At 36.0% G+C, this 20,526-nt stretch overlaps 2 protein-coding genes and 1 long non-coding RNA gene across 3 annotated transcripts; 1 reads left to right on the forward strand and 2 right to left on the reverse strand.

Annotated features, from left to right (window-relative positions):
- Nucleotides 1-368: 368 nt before the first annotated feature.
- Nucleotides 369-2,815, forward strand: LOC113045709 (uncharacterized). Its single transcript, XR_003276021.1, has 3 exons — nucleotides 369-491; nucleotides 612-667; nucleotides 2,681-2,815. It is a non-coding gene; the product is annotated as an uncharacterized LOC113045709 (long non-coding RNA).
- ranbp9 (RAN binding protein 9) lies at nucleotides 1,707-16,342 on the reverse strand. Its single transcript, XM_026206302.1, has 14 exons — nucleotides 15,695-16,342; nucleotides 13,035-13,146; nucleotides 12,236-12,288; nucleotides 11,822-11,989; nucleotides 11,571-11,593; nucleotides 9,180-9,364; nucleotides 8,947-9,059; nucleotides 8,616-8,724; nucleotides 8,369-8,523; nucleotides 7,738-7,876; nucleotides 5,696-5,817; nucleotides 5,352-5,503; nucleotides 4,043-4,154; nucleotides 1,707-2,989 (listed from the first exon to the last, which is right to left on the reverse strand). The coding sequence occupies exons 1-14, from the start codon at nucleotides 15,909-15,911 to the stop codon at nucleotides 2,859-2,861; spliced, it is 1,791 nt and encodes a 596-aa protein (XP_026062087.1). The 5' UTR covers nucleotides 15,912-16,342; the 3' UTR covers nucleotides 1,707-2,858.
- A 912-nt stretch (nucleotides 16,343-17,254) lies between these two features.
- rnf182 (ring finger protein 182) lies at nucleotides 17,255-18,751 on the reverse strand. The gene has a single exon (XM_026206304.1). It carries the CDS (start codon nucleotides 18,358-18,360, stop codon nucleotides 17,614-17,616), a length of 747 nt encoding a protein of 248 aa, XP_026062089.1. The 5' UTR covers nucleotides 18,361-18,751; the 3' UTR covers nucleotides 17,255-17,613.
- Nucleotides 18,752-20,526: the final 1,775 nt, after the last annotated feature.

Consider the following 20,526-nt stretch of genomic DNA (forward strand, 5'->3'; position numbering starts at 1 on the left):
GTAAAAAATAGGCTAACGATTGCGTCATAACCACTCGGCTCTCTGTCGCATTACCGTACAAACAGGAGGAGAAGCTCGCAGGCAATTAACTTAATATGGCGTACTGGCGTTACATTTTAAAATACTATACAAAATAATTAATCTGAATACTTACTCCTGCTCACTCACGACAAAGAACTCCCCGCTCAAACTCGCCGTCTCTGCAAGATTAACGATGGCAGTTTGCACGCACAGCCACTAGAAGATTTACATCTGACAGACAGGTTGCTGACGTCGTCAAGCTTCGTTTGAGTCTGCGCGTCAGAAACGGAAGTGCTAAAAAACGCTAAAACTGGGCTTCATTTGTCTCAATTGAGTTCCAATGGGGTCGCTGTGTCCATTTCTTTTACTGTCTATGGTTCTGAAGAGAGTTAAAGATGAACTGGAAGCAGCCGAAAGGTCTGTGAGTGAGTCCACTGGGTCCAGACGGCTCCAAATTTCAAGAACAAAAGGTCATCAGGATGTCTACTACATTATTATTTCCAAGAAAAGCTCATACACTCTTAACGTAGTTCACAGTAAATTGTGTATTTAACGTCAAAATATCATGAAACGTTATATCTGTTTTACAGAAGAGAAAACGTCTTCCTCGAGAGCTCTCGGATGAATTTGATAAAGAACCCCAAAAGTAAGATCTCCAGCTAAATGGAAACCATTTGATTCCTTTAATCATTCAGCAAACTTCATAGATTGTCATTTCCTCATTTGTGTATATTAATCTTCAGATGCAGAGCTTCTGTCCCTCAAAAAGAAACGGGGTGCGAGCCAAAAAAAAACTTTATAAACCTTATTATTTAATAAGATAAAGTCATTTAAAAAGAAATGACTCACCTTATATCTAGTGTACAAATTAAACTGAAACTGGAACATTTTTAATAGTGGAAGAAGCACTGTGCAAATTGACTCTACACTTCAATAATTTTAAACCTGATCTAAAGATCAACAGTTCATTTGTCAGTTACTTTGTACATAATATTAATTTGATTAAACTAAATGACTATGATGGCCAAGTTATGGTTATAGCATTTTACAAGGAAGCTAAAAGTAAAGTTCACCCAAAAATAAAAATTCTGTCATTTACTCGTGTTGGGTTTACAACCCATATAGCTTTGCTTAATCTTCAAAACACACATTAAGATAAGATAAGATTAAATACAACCTGAGAGGTTTCTGTCCCTCTATTAAAAGTCTAGGTAACCACAACTTATAAGATTCAGAAAGATTATTAAGGCATTATAAAACGATTTAATATAAAAATCAAGCAGTTTAGTCTTCTAAAGAGGTATATTTAATTCACAAATATACAGACAAACAAGCTTCCATGTTTACCATATGTGATTCGCTAAATGTGTGTTAATCATTTATATGTAAATAAAAGCCTAAATTAAATCTGGTTATCCTATAAAATTATTCCATCTCTTAAAAAAAAAGTCATTAAACTGTTTAATTCATATGCATTGTTTCACGATGTGTTTCTCACGTTTTTGGATCTCTAAAGTGTTGGTTACCTGGAAGTGGAGAGATCGAAACCTCTCAGGCTTCAACAAAAACATCCTCATTAATGTGACGAAAGAGTGACCGAAGTCTCACAAGTTTTTGTAAATGAGAATTTACACCATTTTCACTTTTGGGTGAACTTTTTCTTTAAATGTGTGACGAGACAAATCAAACTTGGCTTTTTTTAATGGTCTTGTGTAACGTTAAAACACTCGCTGAAATGTGTCAAAACAGACGGGTATATCTTGTTCAACTGGGTATTTACCTTTTATTACTGAAAATGATAAGACAGTGCTGATGACAATACTGTACCATTCTCCTTGTTTTAAAAGTACTGATGATCTGAGGGATTGACCGGTAAACAAGAGGAGAAAAAACAATCGAGCAGGCATATGACCTTAATTTCACCGTGTTCCCGTCGCACATCCAAACTGCACAAAAAAAACAGTTCAGGCAACGATGATGACAGAACGCCTGAACATGGACTTTTAAAAAGATGGAGTAAGAGATCGGGTGGATGAAAAGACCATAGACATCAATACAATTACAAATCAAAGTGTCTGAACATTGCATCAATCCTGCTGTGCAGTTGGCAGAGGGAAGGTGCGCTTGCACAAAAAAGGGCATAACTCAAGACAGCTCACACTAACGCTCTACACTACACACCACCACTAAGGAGGACTCCAGCAGTGTTAGGTTTTCTGGGTTGGAATTTTTTTTTTTACATTAAGATAACTAAATGTTCCACTCCTCATGTTAATATAATTGCAATATTTTTTCTCTTTTTTTTTTTCTTTTATAAATGGTAAATTACACAAGCTGAGACCTGAAAATAGCAGGATGTTGCCGAGGTGGGAGCATAGTTATTCGGTCTCGCTCACTCTGCCAGCTTTCAACCAAGAACAAATATATCTTATATGCAAGTTTACTGATAATAACAATAATTATGTCATAATAACTTTCCTCATGCCTTGTAAATTAGGAAACAACAATCAGAGCCTGCTGCCCCCCTCCCCCCACCCCCCACCCAAAACTTCCTCCCCTCCCCCAAACTAAAAAAGACAAAAGGAAAAAAAAATAAAGACCATAATAATTGGGGATTTTATCTGACTTTTAAGAACCCCTCTTCCTAATGTGTCTTTAGGCCAGTTTAGGTCCGGGTGAAGAGGGTCCAGTCTCGTCAGAGAGCCAGGATGGGTCTGGCCATGTGGAGGCTCAGTTCATCAGGCCATGGTTTCAAAGCTGGCCCCAGTTTTTGGGGGTAGTCTGGGATGACGTGGGCCTCTTTCACGTGGTCATTTAAAGGGATGATTCTCCAGAGGTTAGTGCAGGTAATCATCCACTGATGCGAAGGCGCAGGATCCGCTGCCTGTGCGAGCCATGAGGGACAGACACTGAGCTGCCTGGCCGACGGAGAGCGCCAACGGAGGCTGCTTTGGCAGGTTATGAGTCTCTGCATGAGAGAAACAGTTACATTAAATGCTAAATGCCAATGTTGAATTGTTAGATTCAAGAATAAGCTTTAATAAACAGCAATACACACCACCATTCAAGTATATTTTAAAATAAATGTATGCTTTTATTTACCAAAGATGCATTAAACTGATTAAAAGGGACAGTTAAGACTTTCATAATGTTACAGAACCATCCTATTTTAAATACACGCAGTTCACTTGAACTTTCTATTCATTAAAGTATCCTGAAAAAAAAGTACTCAAAAATATAAACCACCACAACTGTTTTCAACACTGATAATAATAAGCAATGTGACACTGAAGAGTGGAGTAATGATGCTGTAAATAAAGCTTTCCATAGGAATAAATTACATTTTGAAATATACTGAAATATGAAATGGTTATTTTCACAATATTACTGTTTTGAATGCTAGGGTTCATGCCATATAAATATAATCTAATACACAAATGACATCATAGTGTGGACCGAGTATACTGTTCGGAAGCTGCATTGATCAGCAAAAAAAACGAGTGATCGAACAACAACAACAAAAAAGATATTATCCTTATTGTTCCCTACAATAAGCACCTAGCTTAGTTTCAGGAAAAGAGGTTTTTTTTTTGGCTCAAATACACTGGATGCAGTTTTGAGCATGTTGTCAACATTAAATGAAGACTTGACTGGGAGAGATGAGAAAAAACAAACGAGAAGATAAAATTAAAACAATTCATAAATAATGTGTTTGGATTGTAAACTTTGAATATTAATGTTGTAATATTTGCAAAATATCTAAACAGTCTGTTCATGTGTTATGTGACAGGATCCTTCTATAGACCTACAAAAGGGCTGATGAGGGATCTGTAGCACCATGAATGTTTTTTAAAATTTTTTTTATCAAAATACAGCATAATGTTGCTCACTTTTCTTAATTCTGAAAGCAACAAAAGGGATCACTGTGGTGACAAAGTTGTTCTGATTTGTTCAAAGGTGGTACTTGGCCTGAAAAGATTGAGAACAAATGTTCCAACATAAGAAAACTAGTGGTGCCTACCTAATATTGCACTGTTGAGTGTTGAGCAGACAGGCTCTCTCTGGATGGAGTCTAGCTGGTAGCCCACAGGACTGCTCCATGGATCTGAATATGCCAGCAAACTGAATGCATCCTGCAAGAACGGAGACAGTAAGAGGTTTTAGAATAAAACGTATATACATCTCTATGCTTACTGAGCATTAATACACTTTATACTATGTTTTCCTAAAGACCATTTTAAATCATATATGTGATTATAAGTACAAACGCCCATACATTCAACTTTCAGAACAAGTGTATATATAAGATGCGAATGCTCCACATACCCAGGCCATTTGAGAGAATAATTTAATGGGGTTATTAATATAAACATGATTATAAGTTGATCCCTTGTCATTTAAAATGTAACTTAAATCTTAAAGAGTTAGGAGTAAGTAATATGATTTATTTTCTAAGCGGCAGTATTTTTATGTGAATCTACGTCAGTTACGGAAGCTTCCGGATGACTTGTCGCCTCCGCTCTGTCACTATGACTCGTCAGGACTGTAGTGTGTTCTCATTGGTTTGCTGGCCTGTGGCTGATTTCTTGTGCGAGGGTAGCTGTCCGCGAAGCACTCGTGAAGCACTCGAATGGAAAAATTAGCTGTTGCTGTCAGATCTCAATTGCCGAAAGTCACATTGTGTTTGATGCAAAACCAACTCACCAGAATCAAAGGAAAAAAACAACTGTGTAACTATATTTTTGTTTTCTCAAGCAAAGTAAATTTTAAAAGTCCACTGAAAACACATTTGTGAAAAAAGTTCTGAACATTTTTCTGAACATTAAGATGTTATTGTTCCCTTTGTTTTCCGTATGCTCATGTCGCTTGCAGCTAAAGTCCTTCTCTGATTTTATTGTTGTTTGCAACATTGCAACTTGGCAATATTTGGGTAATTTGCATATTAGGGTAGCCTAGTGTCACCTTTGTGGGAGTTTTGACTCCTATTCACTGGGAATAAAAAAATAATTCAGTAGATACAGAGACCTTTCCCCACCCTCTGAATATTATGTATCATAATGTAACTACATGTAAACATTATTTGGTGATTTTTACTTGGAAAACCAGCAATTTTTTTTTTCTAGCATTTGAATAACTATGGATAAACCTGAAACAGTAGAAGAAGGATTTAAAGATGAATTTCATTTACAAATAAGGTAGGAAATGTGCATACTTTTAAATCGACACCTGCCACTGTGTTTGTTATATCTTCTTATTGTCTTAATCTTATCAAGCAGCATACCCTGTTAAAAAAGTCACAGCTCGCCACTGGTGTATATTAAAGGAAGTACCTTGAGCATCTTCTTATTGGCTGAGTTTTTTCCCCTTTCACGGCGCAAGTGTTCACTCATGCTCTGTAGCTCTCGGCCGAACTGAATCATCCTCTCAATGGCTGCCTGGCTCCCTCCGCACAACTGCCTCTTAGACTGAGCACTATCCACTTCTGTGTAAAGAACATTTAATCCTTTTTAAAATGGAACACAAGCTTCATTTGCGAAACATAATTGACTAAATTCACACGCACAACATCCGATATAATAAACAGATCACATAGGAAAACCCTTTGACCCACAACAAACTTCATTGCAGACACACAGGAAATCATCAGAAGACTGAGCCCAATTAATGTTCTCACCCATATCTCCATCACATTCCTCCAAGTCTATCCCGTGAGTAGAGCTGCCATTCAGAAATCCATTTGAAGAGGATTCAGACAATCCGTTTGAGAAGTGATCAACGTCCATCTCCACCTCAGCACTGCAAGGAAGAGTCAACATTTACACAACAGGCTTGTTTTGTGCTGTACAGTTACTTTGTTCCTATATACTTTGCCCGTCAGATTTAAAGTTGCAATGAAACTGAAGCAATGACAACGTTTCCTCTGTATTATGACGTACATGCATCTGAGTGAACAGATTTAGGCATTTTGGGCAATTTCTCATTTCAATCATCAATAAGTTACAAAAACGACTAATTGAGTACTCGGGGGCGGGGCATGTGAAGTGGGTGGGGCATGGCCGTAATGGAGATGATGAAAATAACTGAAGACTGTTATGAAAATGAATGTTAAAAATAAACATATGACATGAAAACATGATTAGAACACTGTTATTATGATTATGATGTAGCAATGTTCAAAAAAACAAGCATCTAAAAAGGAATAGCTACCTAAGGTGAAATGACAATAACTCCTGAGGAGTTTATAACAATAAACTGAAGCCCATTCTATGACACATCCTATGATATTTATCAGTTAACTTAGATACATAACATAGACAAAACATTACAACTTGTATCTGTACAAAAGGATGCAATCGCCAGTGAATTTTTGAAGTTATAAGCTGTAGTGAGACTGAGAGCTCCCGCAGTATTAACAGCGCGCTGACACACGGACAAGGAAAGCAGACAGATTTTACCACAAATTTCAGATTTTGAGATGTGGGTGTAGAAAAGTCTGTAATTTTACCGGGAAGTTTAAATTTTTTTACATTTTAAATATACATTTTTATAGGTTAAAAAAAAAAAAAAAAGGTAAACATAATGTATACCCACACAAACTGTTCATTCAACTAGGGATATGCCGGTATTAAATTTTCCTGTTGCGATTAATTGCTCATGCTATTATCACGGTATTGAAATTTAGATTAAAATAACTAAAAAGTATAACAGGTTAAATAATTTTTTTCTTATAACAAAAATAACAGAACATTTAAAAACAAAGCAATACTGAAAAATATATAACGTTTGCATAGATTAAAGTGCAAAAGAACTATAAAGACCATTAGGTATCACTTTACAATAAAACCTCATTAGTTAACCATTAACATTCACAATGAGCAATAGCTACATTTGCTAAAAAATACAAGTCTTAGTTTATGTTAGCTCATTAAATAAAACAGTTATAACTTTAGATTTTAACAATGCATTATTAAATATTGGAATACCTAAGATTAATGAATGTTCAGAAGAATTTTTCATTGGCAGTTTATGTTTACTAATGAATTGACTAATGAAGCCCTAATGTAAATTTTGAATTAAAAAATAAAGAATCAAAACACTTTCAAGCAATATCTAGGGCATGTTGTAGTCCAGATTAAAATGAAAAAAAAAAAATGTTTTTAAATAAATAGCCTAGTAAGTCAGAATGCTTAAGTATTTGGCACTCTGATGAACTTCATAGCAAATCAACAAATCTAAATGGCTATTAAAATTTATTTAAGCAAGTTTTAGAAAGTGGTGCAGCTGGTTTATTTATGGGGCTTCCAGGGTAGCGGCTGCATTTTCTGCAGTTTAGCGCCACCTGTTTTCAGAGAGTGAATGTGCTTACATTCAGTGTGTTCTACATTTCATGTGGTCCCCTATGTGCTTCTCATGCAGTGCTTGTTTACATCAGAGCGCACATGGGTCTTTCAAGCAGCATTGTGCATTTTGACCAGTTGATGGGAATACTATTCTTAAAATGCATTCCAAATTTGGAATAATTTGTAATATATAATCATTCACAGTATTTAGAAGTGCCCACGATAACAATACAGTGCATATTCATTACCGTGATATATCGCATTACCGAACACCGGCACATGTCTAATTTCAACATGCATATTCAAAACACAAGGTGAATTTTCATTTCATGTAAACTTGAAGGATATTTCAATGTGCTGTGGAGCAAAGACGTACCTAACGTTGGTCTGCTGACCCCGACTGCCATTCAGGACGCCGAGCTCAGGGCTTGGCATGGTAGGGGGACATGACTTGTGACTATGGGAAGAGGTGTGGCCTTTACTTGAAACTCCATTACAGTAATTACTATCAAAACCTGGAGAAAGAGGAAAGTGCAAATGATCAGTGAATTCTGGCTTAGGACTAGCTTTGATTTAAAGATGACCTAACTAGCAGTTCTCAACCTTTTTGACTCCAAAGCCCCTGTCTGTCCACCTATCTAAGCCAACATCCCTCTGGTACAACTGTTATGCTGTCAGTTTAATGATGTACATCTTTATTTTTGGTGTTTGTCAGCATTTTATTTTATTACGCAAATATAACTCAATTTAAACAATTTAATTAATAGTTTGTATGGCATGCATTGGGTCAATCAACATACACTTATGCCCCTGGTAGTTCCCATTATGCTGAGTTAGTCCCTACTCTGAAGTAAGAGCCAATTTAGTCTCCGCAAAAGGCATTCCTTCAATTAAAACAATTCCCAGTTCCTGTGGTGCTGAAACGTCAAAATGAGGGTACTTATAGGAACTTAAAATGTTTCTCTGGTGAAAAGCTCCTTTTTTGTATTAGTGGATATAATACGTACCTGTCTGGTAGGTCTGGGAGCTGCTGGCTTTGTTAACAGGGCTGTTGAAGAGACGGGGGGAGCCCGAGTAACAATCCTGTGACTTAGGGCTCCTCCCACCGAGACACCTGACCTCACTGTCAGTGCCATTCACCATCTCAATAAACTGCCTCACTCTGGAAAAAGAGAGATGTAGATACATTATGCATTTGGTTTCTTTACTGAAGATGTTAGCTAATTCCTAAAATATGGCATATATCACACTTACTTCAACATAAACAGGAGGTCTTGGTTTCTCTCTAACAGGCTTGGGTAAAGTTGTTGAGTGGTCTCTATAGCCTCTCCCATTCTGCCAGACAGGACCAGCTTCTGGATCTCTGCAGTCACAAATGTGAAATCATTACTCGGCACGGAGTTGGGAATGTTCGACTCTGAAAGCATGCTGAGATGCAGTGATAAATTATTCAGATTGATTCATTTCAATTATTGGACCAGAAACTATGCCAATTTGATTTCATGTTGAATTTAACAATCATACAAACCCAAAATAAGACCCAAGTCTGAAGGATAATATATTTGTTTTGCCTGTGAAGACTCACTCTGTCTATTTTTGATAGAAGCAAGTTCCTCATGTACAGCCTGGTCAGTTGATTTGGCAAAGGCCTCAGCGGTGGCACAGTAGCTGTGGTGAACCAGATACGAGGCCACCATTCTAATGAAAGAGAGCGAACAGGTCAAAAAAAAAAGACAAAACAGCATATCCATACATTACCTCTGGAAAGGTTTTGAAAATATAAACCTTATAAAAATATTCCAAATCAAAAGTACTCACTTCTGAATCATGGCCTGCCATTCTCCTTCTCTCTCCCCAATGGGGAAACGGTCAATCTGGGCTTGGATTTTGGTTCTCCATTCACGCATGTAGTCCTCAATATCAAAGACAAACGGATGCTGCCCAAAATTGGCGTCCACGACCTCCCCTGGGGTCTGTAGACCCACTGTGGGATACAGGTTGGGCTAAAAGCAAAATAAGCACATTTTAATAAATGTGGACTATTTAGTTACTGGCTATTTAAATTTACCAGTTTTTTATTACTAATGATGTGTACATACACACAATGAGATCTTTAAAAAGATGATGAAAAATATGCCTTTGTTTATGTCCAGGACTGGACTGGGACTAAAAAAATGGGCCCTGGCATCTTTTGGTTCAGGCGGCCCACCATCATTGTATTGTGCAATAGTCTTAGGCCACTAATATTTTCACCAAACAAAAATTAATTTCACCATTAATCGTAATAATTATGAAATGTAAACTGATGTTTACTACTGACACATTACAGCAAAAGATAGAAATAACTGACTTAATTTTTTCCTGGTGAAAATACTAGTGGCCTAAGACTTTTGCACAGTTCTGTGTGTGTGTGTGTGTGTGTGTTTGTGTATATATGATATACACTACCAGTCAAAAGAAAAGTTTTTGAACAGTTAGATCTGTGATGTTTTTTAAAGAAGTCTCTTCTGCTCACCAAACCCACATTTATTTAATTCAAATTATAGCAAAAGCAATAATATTTTTAAATATTTTTACTATTTAAAAGAACTGGTTTCTATTTGAATATATTTTTAAATCTAATTCAATTCTGTGATTTCAAAGCTGAAATTTTAGCATCATTACTCCAGTCTTCAGTGTCACGTGATCATTCAGAAATCATTCGTATATGCTGATTTGCTGCTCAAAAAACATTTATTATTATTATTATTATGTTGAACAGCGGAGTAGATTTTTTTTCAGGTTTCTTTGATGGATAGAAAGTTTAGAAGAACAGCATTTATATGAAATATAATTTTTTTTTTAACATTATAAATGTCTATATCATCATTTTTATCAATTTAAAGCATCCTTGCTAAAAGTATTCATTTCTATAATTTCTGTTTTAATTATTGATAACTATAATAATAATAATAATTTAAATTGGGGTGAAGCGATCTTTATAAACGATGGGCAAAATACTTCAATGCTCCGCTAATAGCGCATTTGGATTGGATTGTTTACGCTGTCAATACAGGAGACAAACCAATGGGCCACTGGCTGTTGGCTGTCCGTGCGTGATGGTCCTTGGCAAAATAAATAAGAATTCTGTCGGCCCCTTAAGTGCGTTCTACACCAGGAAAATGATCGGTATGCCCCATTACCAATCCAGTCTTGTTTATGTCTAGCATGGGCGTTCAGAAAAACAGCAGATTTTAATCAGATTTCAAACCAAGATTACATAATTATCGGTCAGGTCGGGGGCAGACCCATATTAGTCATTTTCTGATGCTTTCTGTAGAATAATTCTGGGAGGGTTTGTGCTCATATTCCAATAGAAAGAAAGCTCAGAACTGCTAAACTGACATACTTCACAGAAGTACTCAGAGTAGCATGAATGCTGGTCCCCAGCCAACTGTGTTTTCTGTTGAATGGATCATTGTTTTAGCCCCAAACAGGCCCTCTGTTCATTTAACAAGAGCAATGCTTAGGAGCTGTCAGTCCAACATCTTTAAATGATGAAGAAAGAAGGAAAGACATAACAATAGCAAACAGCTTCCTCAACAATATCTAAAATATTACAACAGAATGAAAAATATACAAATGATCAATCACCCCATGACCTCCAGGCAGTGAAACACAAAAACATATCTATAAAGCTACAAATGATATGTCACTACAAGTTCAATATTTAGACAACAACAATAAAAAATTTAACTTTTTCACAAAACACATGTGCATGTAATCAGAATGTAAACAGCCATAGATTTATCCGAGTTAACTATTGGAGGATAGACTACATACTACAAACCACAACAAAACTTAAATGACTTCACCACCGTTTCTAAAAGAAAGAAAAAAAAAACTTTCTATTCATCAAGGAATATTGATAAAGTGTCACCGTTTCCACAAAAATTTTGAGCAACACAATGGTTTCCAAATGGTTCCAAAAGATCATGTGACACTGAAGACTGACGGCTGAAAATTAACTTTTACCATCATAGGAATAAATTGCATTGATAATATAAAGACAGCTTATTTTAAACCACAACAATATTTCTGCTTTTGGTATATTTTGATCAAATGAATTATCAAATCGACCCCAGACATTTGAATGGTAGTGTATAAAATAATAATGAACCAAAAAAATAATTTCAAGCTTAGAGGTGTTTAAGAAAAATAAAGACTTACCGGTAAATCTGTAAAAGCTATCCCTGAAAAAAAAAAAAAAAGACTATTATTAAAGTAAATTCAAGATTTAATTCAAGAAATGGTGGGAATAGAAAATGTGTTAATAGCTAAATTACTAAATCATATTAAATTAAAAATATTCTTGCAGACGTGTATTAAAGTGCTCACTGAATTGATGACCAGTAATAAATAAAAAACAAATATCCACAGTTAAGCATTTGATCTTGATGTGCAATTCAAATGTTTACTACCTAGACTGTGACCATTTTTTGTGTAGAAACAGGTATTGTTGATGAGGTTCACACAGCAGCCGATCACATCGCCTGTTGTGAATGTGGGACCATAGGGCTGCCCAGTGCCAGATGAGCAGAAGGAGTGGCCGTCATCTCCATGATATCCATATGAGTGTTTGTCCCAACCTAAGGACATTGTACACATTCTGCTGATTTTTTGGAAACAATAAACCACAAAAACACAAAAGAAACTCAAAGCTTTCTAAACTTTTATTTCCCTGGCAAGATGCAGAGCTCACAGAGGGAACACATCAACTTAACATGCCCACTAGCTCCATCTAAACTACAAAATAGTTATATAGACTGTGTTATAATACATCTATAGTGATCATAGACATTTTAGAAAAACAACCTGAAAACATGAGGTTTTACCTGGCAGTCTGTTCATGTTGACACCTTGAGCTGACAGGCCAATCCCCATGTACCTGCTCACAAAAACAGCGTTTATTTGATCAAATGTTCTGCAGCAGAGAAGGTTAAAACTGCTCAGCCTAAATATTAAAAGGTACACACAATAACTTTTTCCTGATTAGGAAAAGGTTATCCCTATAGAAATGAATAACTGATTTAAAAATCATGTATACCTACATGAGACTGAGTTATTTTATTATCACTAATAATTCATTTCATATTTGTATATTTTACATTTACATATTAATTTTATTCAAACATTATATAAATGTTTTATATTTTAGTTTTAGTTTAGTATATCCTGTTTAACTATATGAAAATGAGATGTTAGTAACCAGCTAAAATATTTTGTTTCATTTCAGTTCACATTTATTTTAAGAGTTATATGGTTTTAGTTTTAGTTAACTATGAAAAATCTGGACTGAATTGTTCATTTTTCATGGAACAGGTCACCTCATGGGAGCAGCCATGTTGAGATCACATACTAATCATTTCTGTAAGCCTCTTATTATCCAAAATTTTACTCTCCGAATAAATTAATTATGGCCGACTTCTAATAGAGATTTTATTCAAAGATATTAGTAATTGAAGATTTTGCATTATGCTACATCCAAGCCACTAGGTTCAAGACAAGTTCAAGACAACTGTTACACACAGCCACATAAACTAACAGTTAATGAGTGCACCTTTAAATGTTCCCTTAAAAGGGAATGCTCACTTTCTTAAAGTCATTTAAGAAAATACTGAATCCTTCACATACCCATCTCGTCCTTTACTGATAATTTTCACCTCAAAGTAATAGACCCCACAGGCAGCTGGAATAGGGTGTGTTGCACGGACAGATGCCGCATCTTTTGGGGTCTTTCCATGACCTGGATGACATAAACACAATCATTTACAACTGCTAATGGCTTGTGTCACTCACAAGGAGCACCAGAACATTTGTAATGTTATAACATCGCCAGAGGTCGCCATGGAAAAAAACACTTAGCAAAATAATAAATGTGTTTGCTGTGAGAGCTGTACACTTTAGGCTGATGATATTTTGCCTGGCAACAGCGAAGACACTGCACATTCGGCTTGATATTTAAAAATGGCAGTTTGTTTCATGCGAGTATGCTCTAAATTTGGGGATTCCTATTTATTGTCATTTTAATTAGCAATAACCAACAAAACAATGTCAGAAATTTGTTAAAAATATTATTTATTATTATTAACAGCCAAAGTTTTATTTATTTATTTATTAAAAGGCATGCCACCTCATTTAAGTCAAATACTCCAGACAGTTGAAACTATTATTACTTTTAAAAAAATCTAATTTTCTGAACAAATATGTCAGTGACCAACATCAAATACAAAAGTAGCAGTAAATCAGTTTATCAAAAACACCTCAGAGACTGCAAATGCATACAGTATAGCTAAAGCTATAGGTCACTATAGTGTCTGTAGAGGCGTTAAACCCATTATTTACTCACTATTAACACATAACTAGACAGGCATGAAATAGAAAACTAAATTTTTCCCACACATTATTAAGCCTATTGCATCATATTTGACTCATGAATTTCTATGCCCTCTACCTGACAAACATGATCAAATCCTGTTTTACTGAATACTCTTTATGCTTTCTGGCCTCGGAATGTTCCATTTTTATTTTTATTTTATTTTTTACAAAAAAGGTTCTAAATAAAATTCTAAAAATACTTTTTGTTTGTGAAATCTTATTTTATAAAGTAAAAATAATAATAACTTATATATCATTACTAATATCACAAGACTGGACTGATGCAACTTCAGTAATTCAATTTTTTGTAATAATATTTTGTAAATAATTCAGTAACAACTTTTTGGAATGCTTATTTGTACATCTCTCAAACATCACTTTACTGCACTGCATTGCATTATGTGTTTCCCCCCGAAATTATAACTACATAGCAATTATTACAAAAGTAAGCATTTAAATATATTCTTACGAAGACGTACTACTGGGACTCAAAGTGATAAGTGATATTTATGCTATTCTGCTATACTGTTTAAAAGATCTCACTGATTTACAATAGAATAATTTACAATCACACTTTTTGATTATATAGCTAAATAACAACAACTGCTGCACCAAACTACTAATTTTTGCTCAGTCTGGGCCTCTACATAAAACTAAGGTGTTGTTTCTCTTGTGTTGGAGCTCCATATTCTCACTTTTTCATACTATATAAACCAAAATGCCTGATGTCTCAAATATACAACAAAATATAAATCATATAGAGACTATTTAAAATATATCCAATTAACAATTCAATTAAAAACATATATACAGAGGCTATACAGAGTGAAATATGTGATGCATCTTTGTCAATTTTTGTAACATTTTAATCCTGAACCTCTGATAATCAGATTTCTATCTGAAGTAAATTCATAAGCTTATATGTAGATTGTAGGTTTATTAAGATATCTTGGCCTACTGGTAATTTAAGGCAGTCTACCTGAAACCTACCTGTCGTCAGCACTGACTGGCCTAATTACCTCTGTGGCCTACCTTTATGACTCAGCTGAGGGAAATGGCAGACACCTCACTGGATTACAGAGGCTTGTTTAATAACTAAATATTGTAATCAAATTATACATATATTACAGCTTTTCTTTATCTGCTGAATTCCTAGTAACAGTCTTACATACACGCAATGGCAGAAAACCTGCCTGTGCAGATAAACCCACACAGGCCTTTCCTAGAGCTTCTGCGTCAGGCTCGATCTCCACCTACAACAGCATGTGTGTATTAAGACATAGGCTTTGCACACAGATCGTTTTGTCAAAAGAGCTGACAATGAGTGCATTTCAACTGTGAAACTCCATACAGTAGGTGCTTCCGGAAATGTCTGAAGAAGCAGCTTTATAGCTCGCTGCTACAGTACACGAACTTTATACTTTCAAACTTAATAACTTTATCATTTATTCTCAAAGACAACGTGTAATACATGCACACACACACACACACACACACACACAAACACCGTTCTGAATAAAACATATTAAAGCAGTACAGTACATAATCTGGACAATGCTGACTGCTAGGAATGGTGCTAAATAATGCTAAAGGGAGGCTATTTTTATTCAAACGTCTAAGCAGCGAGTTATTAGTAATTAAAGTTTCTAGTAAACATTTCGTTTACTATATCGGCTAATGTGCTCGATTATCACACTAAATCATTCGTTTCGTAACGATTTTAGCAGTTTGTGTGACTAAAAATAGGTTCGATTCAGACAATACGAGTACGCAGAAGCTAACAGAAGTGTATTTTTATATCATTAATCAGAGGGGCAACTTGACACGAGCTAACCTGGCCTATGCCTTCAACATTTAACGTTAGCTGGTAAACAACTTGGTGTTTGTGTTCATCTGCTGCGGCTAGTCTCGGTTACCTTTATAATGCACCCGGAGGTTGTTTTGAGACAGGCCGATGTAGCTGAATTTGTCTTTGGGGCTCCAGGATCTGGGGAGCGGGGTCTCCTGCTCGTTTACGGCCGGGTAAAGGCGTCTAAGCCGCTGGTTGAGCTCTTTTTCCTGCTCGTTGAGAGCCAAGTCTCCGTGAACGACAACCGACATCAGAAACCCACAGCCCGATGACGGTCCTGACATCGCGATCCGATTCCTGCCGCCGATATCAACGGCTTGCCAGCTATCTTTAGCTGGACAGCTTTCTATCAGTGTCCAGTGGCTAAAGCGACCACTGTCAGACACCACAGGAGAAGAGCTGCTGAGATTTTGGGCTTGTTTTATTCGAAGAGGACGGCTAGCCTGCCAGCTAACTGCGATTAGCCCGCAAACAGCCTCTCTGATAGAGTTAGCAAGACGCTAGAGAGAATTAATCACAACACAGAGAAACGGTAGCATTTAAAAACATAACAGACTTCCAGAAAGTTGATCCTTGTCATTTAAGACGACATCCAACTGATCGGACAGACGTAAAATGCGTAAAATGAGCAGAAAGACAGTAGCTGAGGGAACCCCGATCTTTTGTTTGTTGTTAGTGTGAGATCCAGCGATCTGATTGGCTCTCTGAAGGTCCAGTCACACTTCCTCGAGCACTTGGTACATGACTAGACACAGACTACCAATAACATGTCCTCCTTCTCACTTGGGTTGTTATCTGCTTGAGACGGCTGTGACAGTGAGAATATATGCACACTTACATATGATAATGTTTCGTTAATTTATTTCATAATTTTTATACATCATGGGACATTACAGTTAGGGTGCATATTAGGGTCCCCTTACAATTGGGGCCTTTTTAGTGACCTCCTTTGAGAGTTTTCTGTGCCTAAAACTTGAAAAGCCAGTGTCAGTGCATTTAATCTTGTTTAAATAGCATCAAAAGTTTTATGAAACACAATATATACAATTTCTTTATATAAAAATGTAAATAGTGGTGTTTTCCGTACAAAACTTGTGTTCGTTTACACATAGCACAAAAAACTTGTGTTTGTAAAAACATATGCAGATTAGTTTCTTTAAAATATGCTCAGACATGTTCTTTCTTCACATGTACTGTATTTGTGTTCCAAGAAAAACATGGAAAAGTCAAACTAATAAACATGATTAAAATATTAAAATATGTGTCCTACCCATGATTCGGTATGAGATGTTGTAGGCCTTATATAGCAATCATCTGTAACACTTTACAATGAGGTTCAATTTGTTGTTAACCGCATTCATTATTAATCTTTGTTATGCAATCGTAGTTAATTAATATTACTTAATTAATCTGATTAAATACCACATTTACTCAATAAATCAAAAGTGTGTCTGTTAATATTATTTAATGCACATGAACATGAGCTAACAGTTGTATTTTTATCAACTAGCATTAACAAGGATTAGTAAACAGTATGTAACATACTGTATATAATGTTCATTGTTAGTTGATGTTAGTAAATGCATTAACCAACTTTAATTAATGGGACCTTATTGTAAAAGTTATTGTATGTTAATCATTCAGACAGAGAAAAGTACATCAACAATCCTAGATAGGACATAATTATTGATCTATCCATTAGAGCCACTCCCGGAAAAGGCACATTCAACAATCAGACGGGTTATAAAAAAGATGTATGCAGTGGATAATTTTGATGAGGTGGATACTATTTTCAGGCATTCTTGCACGACATTGTTTTGTATGATAGCCTACTAAATTAAATCTGTGCAAGTTTATTGTTTGTTTTTCAATTAAGTGTACATCGTTTACCCAATTAACCAAAAAAATCATGAGTTTCCACAAACTGGCAGGACCATCCAATCATTGTATATCCACACATAACAGTAACACTTTTTGCTTTGGTCATTATGGTAGTACACAGTCCCAAAACTCACGGCACAGGCATTGGCAAAGGCCGTACACCATGACGATGAGAAGACTGACAGGTACCAGACTGACCATTAACACCCCCATCGTGGTATTCTGCATGATGAGCAGATAGACCCCTAGAGGCAGTGAGCTGAAGTACAGCAGCCCCAGCAGCCAGACCAGGACACGTGCTGAAGTCTGGCACAACAGGGCCGCACAGTTCCACACTGTCCATCTCTGAGTAACCGAGGCCATGGAGTCCTGGCTGGAAGACCGGTAATCCCTACCCCGAGCTGGAATAACAGACTCCTGCCGAGGCTCCATAATGGTGATTACCACGTAATTGGAACGAATCGAGGTGGGAGAAGCTGAGGCAGAGTGTCCCACCAGAGAGTTGAGGCGTCTGGGGCTGAGGAGAATCTCACCTTGGTTGTCACTAAGGTTCTGATGCTTCTGTGTCTTGATGGACAGCAGTGCCAGCACCAAGTTATACTCATCTGGTAGACTGTCCACATCTTCTCCAGGAAGTTCTGTGATGTAGCGGCAGAACGGACAGACCACTGCGTTTGGAGAGGTTTCACCTAAATCGAGGATTTTTGCAAGGCACTTGGCACAAAGACAATGGCAGCACTCGAGGATCTTGGGCCGTCGACTTGACAGGCTGTATGCACAGTAGCAGATCTTGCATTCCAGTTCCTCTGCGGTGAAGCCACCCACCACATCTTCCTGGAACTGTCCCATCATGTCTCCTTCTTCTCAACGCTTTCTCATCGGCTGGTTGTAGTCAAAGCTGTGTGGGATCATGGCTGTGAGCAGCTGGTGGGCCACTCCTGGTGTCTGGATGGTGTCCTATGTAGAACGGAGCATCACCTGTACTGTGCCACAGTGTCTCTGGACGGGTTTGTGCTGAGGAACATTTCATGCACTGTGTGGAAGGGTGGGGAGAGGCCACCACCGAAAAGATAACTGTTAACACAGCAGTAGAGAACAAACACTGCTGCAACAAAGCAGACCCTGTAAAACCAGGGCTGGAATTTTCTAGCCAAGGCTTTTGTTGCCACTGAATTTCAGTCCAATTAGTGGTTCACACTTCTTTCTGGTACACAGTGCTGCTTTTGCTTACTTGATGCAAGATTATTCCAAACAGAAATAGACGTTTATCTGAAATCATGTTAAGTTCGGAATTATACAATAATAGGAAATATTTTACATTTATTTAAAACTTTTCTCAAGCAATAATTTTGAATACCTGCCAGTTCACGATGTAATATCAAAAATTAGGTCAGTACTGTTCACTGAGTCTGTCACTCAAAGGCAGGTATGACTATTTGGCTTTTTATAATGTGATGTTTCAGACCAGAGGAAAGAAAACATTCAAAATACACTTTAAGGGCTTTTTAATCCACTTTATCTGTTTGCATCTATAGATTTCAATTTCAGTGCATATCTTTAAAGGCTTAAAATTTTCTCAAAATGATTATTTTTATATGCAATGAACCAGAAATCTTCACTTAATTTGCATTTAAATGCACCAGACTTTACCATTTTATTTTAAACAATCTATATTCAGAAAGATTTGTTTATATTATTTTAGATTATCTGAGTTCATATAACATTTTACCCCCATATAACATTTTTTTTTTTTGGCTGTTTAGAGTGATAAAAATAAATATCCAGAATCCCCTCTGTAAAAACCTTTAACTGCAATATGTCAGCAAAATGAAACGAGAATTTTGAAACTGACATTATCAAATATTCAGGTTTCTGGTTTAGAAAATTATGCAAACTAGTGCATATTTAATTAAATAATGTCACATGTCACATTTGCATAAACATTCAAATGTTTTCGTTTTTTTAATGTAATCAATCAAGTAAGTATAATATATACAAGACTTTGTATATGTTTGTATGTCTCAGCAAGCTCTTTTTTCTTTCTCAAATGAAAAAAGGGTATTGCTTTGGAGTTCCACAACACTGGCATTAAAAGAGATGAGGGCAATTGTCGCACTTGATACCATAATTATATTAACTTAATGATTAAATATTAATTAAATACAGTATAAATGTTTTGTTATATATTAATGTAGTTTGTTTGCCTTATGGAAGTAGGTTGTCTGAAATTATATGTGTTAAAAATCATTTTGAAAGCTGAACAAGCTTTCCAATGATGTATGGTTTGTTAGCATGGGACAATATATGGCTGAGATACAACTATTTGAAAATCTGCAATCTGAGAGTACAAAAAAATCGAAATACTGAGAAATCGGTTTTAAAGTTGTCCAAACGGAATTCTTAGCAATACATTGACTATTACTAATAATAATAAAAAAGTTTTGATACATTTATGCTAGGAAATTTACAAAATACCTTCATGGAACATAGTCTTAAACCTAATATCCTAATGATTATTGGCATAAAATAAAAATCGTTCATTTTGACCCATACAATGCTATTGCTACAAATACACCTGTGCTACTTATGACTGGTTTTGTGGTCCAGGGTCACATACTTATACACATACATATGTCACAACTTCACGACATTAAACAGCAGAAGAAGGGCAACGATATGTAAAAAATAATAATACTTCAATAATGTTTTATTTAGAGATTTTATACTTTTATATTATTCTATTTATTTATTTATTTTTCCACTGCAAATGGCTGTTTACAAGCACTTTACAGTAATGTAGACTGCTCCCTAGTGGTTAAAGAGCGTATCAAGTTAATTTCATATTTTTTGTCTTCAAAATAAAGTATCAGATCTACATATGAGTCATATGTCTACATATGACTGTAAAAGAAGAATGTATAGGCTAAAGAATAAATATTTTCAAAGCCTCAGAATGATGTCTAATGATGAATTAAAAGAAGAAGTAAAAGACGAATAGAAAAAACGCATCCTTTTCTT

The sequence above is a fragment of the Carassius auratus genome, chromosome 27 (genome assembly GCF_003368295.1).
Source record: "Carassius auratus strain Wakin chromosome 27, ASM336829v1, whole genome shotgun sequence".
NCBI lineage: Eukaryota > Metazoa > Chordata > Actinopteri > Cypriniformes > Cyprinidae > Carassius > Carassius auratus.